The sequence below is a fragment of the Salvelinus alpinus genome, chromosome 35 (genome assembly GCF_045679555.1).
Source record: "Salvelinus alpinus chromosome 35, SLU_Salpinus.1, whole genome shotgun sequence".
Classification (NCBI taxonomy): Eukaryota; Metazoa; Chordata; class Actinopteri; order Salmoniformes; family Salmonidae; genus Salvelinus; species Salvelinus alpinus.
In genome coordinates, this window is record NC_092120.1 from 6,889,598 (window position 1) to 6,896,121 (window position 6,524).

A 6,524-nucleotide genomic window follows, 5' to 3' on the forward strand; every position below is an offset into this window, starting at 1 on the left:
GATTCAGTGAGAGACGTGTTTCACTGCCACCTTCAGGTGGACATTCGTGCGCACTGCCAAGTTGGGTAATTGTTTGCTTTACCCTTCGACTCACCGACGATAACCGCTTGATCCACTTGTATTCCTTCGTTGATTATAGGTCACAGTCTCACCGACAATATGATTTCCACTTATTACCACAAAGTTAAAATTGGCTAGGCATAAGGTTAGCAGTGTGGTTAAGGTTAGAGATAAGGTTAGCAGTGTGGTTAAGGTTAGAGATAAGGTTAGGTTTAAAATCGCATTTTAAGAAAATAAATTGTAGAAATAGGCGGGGTTTATGACTTTGTGGCTGTGGCAACTAGTGACGACCAATAAATATGGCAACCAACGAGGGTTCTGAACGTGCAAATGTAGATATTTCTAAAATAAAAGTAGGTCAAGGCGAAGGATACGACAAGAAATGCATATTTTGCAAGGTTGTCAACAATGAGATGGGCACGGAGATTCTTCATGTTGTAAGTATGAGTGAATTATTGACGACGTTACGTTAACTAACGTCGTTAGCTGGCTAGGTTAGCTGTCAGAAAACAGCGACGATGATGACCACTGACAGTTAACAGCAGGTCATTTGAGCTAATCCATTATCCCCTTTGTTCCATTATCATTTTTCCATAGCTATGTGGAAACAATATACATTAATGATCCTAAAAATAGTTTTTAGGCAGGTTAGCTTCCAAACTGAAAACAATGCTGATTGTGATGGACGTCCTAGCTGAACCAACTAGTGACCACCCCATGTGTTTGACTTCGTGCGCTTGACAGGACGAGGAGGTCTCTTGCTTCAGGGACATCAAGCCTGGAGCTCCCCATCATTACCTGGTTGTGCCCACGAGACATGTTGGAAACTGTAAATCACTCAGTAAAGAGCATGTGTCATTAGGTATGCAACTTTAAAGGTGTGTGTGGTGTGTGTGTGTGTGTTTAACTGATTATCCTGCTGTGTGTGTGTGATCAGTAGAGAAGATGGTGGAGATAGGGATGGAGATCCTTCAGAAGAACAATGTCTTAGACCTCAGCGATGTTAGGTATGACCACAACATTCTCTCCAGTCAATGTCACATGATTCAAATGAAGGAGCGTTTTTCAATCTTCAGATGTTATTAGGGCTGTGACAATACCAGTATCGAGATATGTTTTCTATGGCAAAAAAATTAAATAGAAAGCAGACAACTTGTTTGTTCTTAAAAAATCTGCTGTATGCAAACTATTGTGTGATATAGCCTGAAAAATGAACAAATGTGACTAGATGATGACATAATGATGTCTGTTTCCAACATTAGGGCTGTTTTCCAAAGTAAGTTAAAGCCGTGTTGTGTGTTTGTTTCTTTGCCACGATACTGACGAGAGTCGCTATACTGGTATCGTCCCGGCCCTTTTAACAAGTGGCTCCAATTTGTATAGGCCAATTTATTTATTTTTGCTATGCATGCATAGTTGATTGGTTTGGCTTAATGAAATGACATACAATGGCAAATCACATTCAGCAGTCTGTAGAATTTTGCATTTTGAACATGTTGCTGTTGTCACAGCAGATCATGCAGAGACAAAGAAGCAGACATTGTTTAAAAAAAATATTTATCGACAGGTTTGGCTTCCACTGGCCCCCATTCTGTTCTGTTTCTCACCTGCACCTCCATGTGTTGGCACCTGCCAGTCAGATGGGCTTCATGTCCCGCCTCTTCTACAGACCCAACTCCTATTGGTTTGTCACGGTAAGTCTCTTTCAAATGGCCATTGTAGTACAGTAGCTGTCAGAATTTGTGTGATAAATGTTTCACTATTCCCCCCCACATTGTCTGTTCTGTGATAATATTATCCACCTATTGAGTTCAGTGTTCATACAGTACCAAAGTCTGGATAGAACAATAATTTCCCTTGCCCTGCTGCCTTGACAGCACCTGGACACCAACACATCAACTCCACTCATTTAGACTTGTCAGAGTAGCTTGTTAGCATTGTGTTTGGGAAAGAGGGCTCTTTTTTTAAAACATATAGTTAGACAGTCTAGATTGGCAGCTGATGAATAGCTCCATTGTTCCTCACTGTTCTAGCAGCTCTTTTATTTAACTCTGGCTGTTGTGTTGTCATCTGTTACGAGCCAGTCAGCCAACACTGATCTCTCACTGCATTATCACTGCCAGCTTTCATGGTCGATTAACTCCATGTAAGGTGACTAAACCCCCAAATATACTGGACTAGGAAACCTGTTTTTACCTGTGTCTGCCTTCAGTGTGTATATGGTTCTTCCCAGGTTAAAGGATGGCCATCTATACAGTATGTCAGGGACACTCACCTCTATCAGTCTATTCCTATCAGGTTGGTTTGCAGGCATGCACCTCATGCAAGAGCCTTTGTTTTTCTACCTTTTGATACACTACATGAGCGTGACAATGGACTGGAAATTCAGACATCAAAAAGCCATGAAGAATCCATGAATTGTCATTTATTTATTCTTGTACTATTTGTGTTTGTCTCCTACAGGCTGACCAGTTGATTCAGCAGCTGAACTCTAAGGGAGAGGCCACCTGAGCGGTGGGTTGCAGTCTGGGCTGGTTCAGTGAGAAACGGGGTTACCTTACTAGTAGTGGTGGGCAGGTCAGGACTGGTCTGGTCTCCCTCCGTGGTTCTCTGTGTGAGTGTACTGTACTCCCCAGCAGGTTACAGTGAGACTAGTGATGAGGTTTTTAATTCTAGTATCAAGCTGAACAGCCAAATCAGAAATTAAGCCAAATATTTTTTCCTTCCTTGTTATTTTAAAGACTTTTTTGAAAATGACCAATAGTTACGCTTTATTTTTTTACCACAGAATATGAAATAGTAATGACTAGAATGATTTTGGGGTCAATTTCCGTTGGTATAGAAAGATATCAAAAGTGATACAAATATACATGTTTGTGTTTAGGCTCTAGTATTAATGTAAAGAACGATTAGTAACGTAAAGGCATTCCTAAGTGATCATAATCAGGAGACCTGAGAATGGTAGGTGAATGGGATGTATTGGGACTGGGAAACCTACTGTAAGTCTCATTGCAGGATACCTTTGATAAAGATGAGTAAAACATGTGCATTGTGCCACTGGCTGGCATCCCAAATGGCACCTTTTCCTATAGGGCTCAAAAGTAGTGTAATGAATAGGGCGCCATTTGCGATGCAGTCGCTGTCAACAGTATCCCGTATTATGAGGTATAATAACTGAAAGCAGAGAAATATAATGAGAAGTATGAGCTCTTTTAGGACTCTGTCAAGTGGTCAGAAAAGCAACTGTTTTGCATGAATGATAATCAATCATATCCGATCAAAGGGTAAAATGGAAGTGTAGACTGGATTGTGGAGGTTTAATATAGTCACTGAATAATACCTACATTACTAATTCTCAGTCATCCATAAACAATTGTTTCTTGAGTCACACATTCTTTTAACACAATACTCTACATTAATTGTGTTATTTTATTATGAATGTTGGAGAGTGATTCTTAATTTTAACGAAGTAAAAATTTTAACTCAACGAAGTAATGTATGTTTAGTGTATGCTGCTGCATGAAATTGAGAGCGTCATGTGTTTGTATTTATTGGTTGACGTGTCCGTGTAAAATAATAATGGTTGTTCATGGTTAAATAAATGATGCATTGCTGCCTCCACAAGGGTTTCAGATTTCCTTCCTGGTCTCTTATTAATGGGAAACATCATTCAGTAACACTTACTGTAAAGTATGCCGTTATTAGGCAATGTAACTTCATATAACCATTTATGACCCTTTCTAATGCCTTATTTAAAAGTATTATATGTTATGCAGGTTTTAAATAGTGTTACCTGTCATTCTAATGCAATTTAACATGAATTAGCAGTCAGTTTTGGTGATCTTTTGGAAGACTTTATTGATAAACATCAGTGCTTTCCTTTGTAAACATAAACACGTTTGGAATACAGTATATTAGTTGGTGACAAAATATATTTTTTTCAAATGAGTAAAGTGTTACAGTACATTTCATCATATTGTGTTATGGGTGCAAGTAACTGCAAAAACATTCTTCAAACAACCCTTGTTAGGTTGAACAATGCATTTAGTACAGTGTGAATTCCACAAATGCCAGTCGACCAAAAAGTGATGTGCTATTTCTCCTGAATGTAAATAGAATTGTGATGCATTTTGCTACATTGTCAACCATGTATGCAGTTTCATAGCCTCCTTCCAGCATTTCTAACATAAGCCTACAGTGTCAGAGTGTTGTATTTTTGCCATTAATAAGTACACCTTTCCTCTGTGTCTAATTACAAAGGTTGCTAAAGAACATTGTAAGCGCTATGTAGATTACAGTGTAGTGGTGTAACTGGGAATGCAAAAAAGTCCAGTCAGGCCAATAAGCTCAGGTTCATCCTACAGCACCATATTGCATGTCACTGCTGCCACAGGTTGGTTCTCTTGGGCCCTGCCCAGAAACAACTACCCCTGCTAGGTGCAGGTGTAAATCTGAAAGAATTGGATAGGTGCTGTTGCTGCACCTTCCCACCTAATGTAATTTTCACCATATTGCTTAGACCTAGCCAATCCTTTCACAACTACACAAATGCCTAGAGGGCTAGGGGATGTTTCTGGACAGGGCCTAGGTTACTGTCTTGTCCTTCGGCTGCATCAACCTGGTCACTGAAGCAGCATAATGGTGACCCTGTCATTTCATCCTGGTCACTGTAGCAGTGTGATGAGGACCTGGTCATCCTGCCCCTGCCACAGCATCTCCCCTTCAAAGCTGACCAGGCCTTGTTTTCTGGCCCTCAGCAGGATCCCCACCACCTTGTTGGAGATGTTCACATAGTGCTCAAACAGCTTCCCAAACTCCACCGTCACCACAGGTCTCTCCTCACTGCCTCCGTCCCCACCGCCACGGCTCTCCCCGATGTCCCTGATCACCTGGCAGAGCTCCTCCACCTCCCGGCTGATGTGGACGTGGGCGTCCCGGCCCCTCTGCTCTGTCAACGAACCCTCTAGGGGCCTCCCGTAGCCATCCTGGTCCCGTTGGAGCCTCTGCTGCTGGGCAGTCACATTCACCATAGCCCCCCGGTCGTTACTGAAGGGGTTGTGTTTCTGGTACTCCTGGTGCTTGTTGGACCATCTCTGCCAGTTCTCCTTTAACCCTTTCACTGACGTCACACACACTGTCCTGTCATCGTTAAACTCGACAGGTGCATCGTTGTTCTCCATGGTGGTGTTTCAGATGTCTTGTACGTATTAAGTGGTTTGTCCACTTTTAGGCATAGTTCATTTTCTGTGGGTGTAATAAAAGTTTCAATGAACAACTGTTGAGAGCACAATTACATGTCTGTATGGTAGCCTAGGCCTATTTCTAATTTATATATACAGTACCAGTCAAAAGTTTGGACACACCTACTAATTTCACGTTTTTTCTTTATTTTTAAATGTTCTACATTGTAGAAAAATAGTGAAGACATCAACACTATGAAATAACACATGGAATTATGTACTAACCAAAAAAGTGTTAAACAAATCAAAATATATGTTATATTTGAGATTCTTCAAAGTAGCCACCCTTTGCCTTGATGACAACTTTGCACACTCTTGACATTCTCTCAACCAGCTTCATGAGGTAGTCACCTGGAATGCATTTCAATTAACAGGTGTGCATTGTTAAAAGGTAATTTGTGGAATTTCTTTCCTTCTTAATGTGTTGAGCCAATCAGTTGTGTTGTGACAAGGTAGTGGTTGTATACAGAAGATAGCCCTATGTGGTAAAAGACCAATTCCATATTATGGCAAGAACAGCTCAAATAAGCAAAGAGAAACGACAGTCCATCATTACTTTAAGACATGAAGGTCAGTTAGTGCGGAACATTTGAAGAACTCTGAAAGAACGCTCAAAGTTCTTCACATATTTTTTTAATAGAATTAAGCATAGTGATTATGGCTCTAGATTGCAGGAAAAAGCTGCTTCAGATGTTTGAAAAATGCTACATTTGCCCATTTCAGGAAGGGGACCACCCCCCTGCCATCCTCACATACTTTGTGCCCCCTCAGATTGTTAGGGTACATGATGCCCCTGTTCCAGATTGATTTAAAAATTAAAAACATTGAATTTATCTCGCACAAATAAATGTCACATTACAAGAAATATAGGAATGCAAGGTGAGCACACATCTGTAAACTGAAAGTGACATACATACGGTAAGGTGACAAGTGTCACTGCTACAATGTCAAAATCGATGTATTGCTTATTCCGAGATTTTATTCTTCTGTCCGTGTCGACCCGTTGTGAATAGCTGACATTGGTCCTGATATTTGATTTTAGGTACCTTACACTTCTTGTCACGAACACTGACATAGCCTGAGGAACGTGTGTCTGTTAGCAACATTGTATCCATGCTATGGAACTTTACATTAGGACAGTGCTGAATCGGATTATTTTTCTACCCGCAGTGAAAAACACTGATCGGCATCCAAAGTAGCCAATGACAATGTGGTGATGACGCA

At 40.7% G+C, this 6,524-nt stretch overlaps 2 protein-coding genes across 8 annotated transcripts; one reads left to right on the forward strand and one right to left on the reverse strand.

The window, feature by feature from the left end:
* Window positions 1-25: 25 nt before the first annotated feature.
* LOC139564227 (adenosine 5'-monophosphoramidase HINT3-like) lies at window positions 26-3,681 on the forward strand. Of its 7 annotated transcripts, none has more exons than XM_071383569.1 (6): window positions 240-497; window positions 805-889; window positions 998-1,067; window positions 1,628-1,754; window positions 2,294-2,358; window positions 2,524-3,681. In XM_071383569.1, the coding sequence occupies exons 1-6, from the start codon at window positions 360-362 to the stop codon at window positions 2,534-2,536; spliced, it is 498 nt and encodes a 165-aa protein (XP_071239670.1). In that variant the 5' UTR covers window positions 240-359; the 3' UTR covers window positions 2,537-3,681. The 7 variants fall into 7 exon arrangements, with proteins under 7 accessions (XP_071239672.1, XP_071239671.1, XP_071239670.1 ...); XM_071383566.1 differs by having other exon boundaries at window positions 241-497; window positions 805-922; window positions 1,001-1,067; XM_071383565.1 differs by having other exon boundaries at window positions 245-497; window positions 805-922.
* Window positions 3,682-3,904: 223 nt separating this feature from the next.
* LOC139564228 (actin-binding Rho-activating protein-like) lies at window positions 3,905-6,342 on the reverse strand. Its single transcript, XM_071383573.1, has 2 exons — window positions 6,218-6,342; window positions 3,905-5,304 (listed from the first exon to the last, which is right to left on the reverse strand). The coding sequence occupies exon 2, from the start codon at window positions 5,238-5,240 to the stop codon at window positions 4,725-4,727; it is 516 nt and encodes a 171-aa protein (XP_071239674.1). The 5' UTR covers window positions 5,241-5,304; window positions 6,218-6,342; the 3' UTR covers window positions 3,905-4,724.
* Window positions 6,343-6,524: the final 182 nt, after the last annotated feature.

Bases quoted from the DNA above. Each gene is read 5' to 3' on its own strand.
- LOC139564227 (XM_071383565.1), top strand. From the start codon at position 360: ATGGCAACCAACGAGGGTTCTGAACGTGCAAATGTAGATATTTCTAAA. The intron at 498-804 runs GTAAGTATGAGT...TGCGCTTGACAG, and splicing joins GCACGGAGATTCTTCATGTT to GACGAGGAGGTCTCTTGCTT. The intron at 1,755-2,293 runs GTAAGTCTCTTT...GGTTCTTCCCAG, and splicing joins ACTCCTATTGGTTTGTCACG to GTTAAAGGATGGCCATCTAT.
- LOC139564228 (XM_071383573.1), bottom strand. From the start codon at position 5,240: ATGGAGAACAACGATGCACCTGTCGAGTTTAACGATGACAGGACAGTG.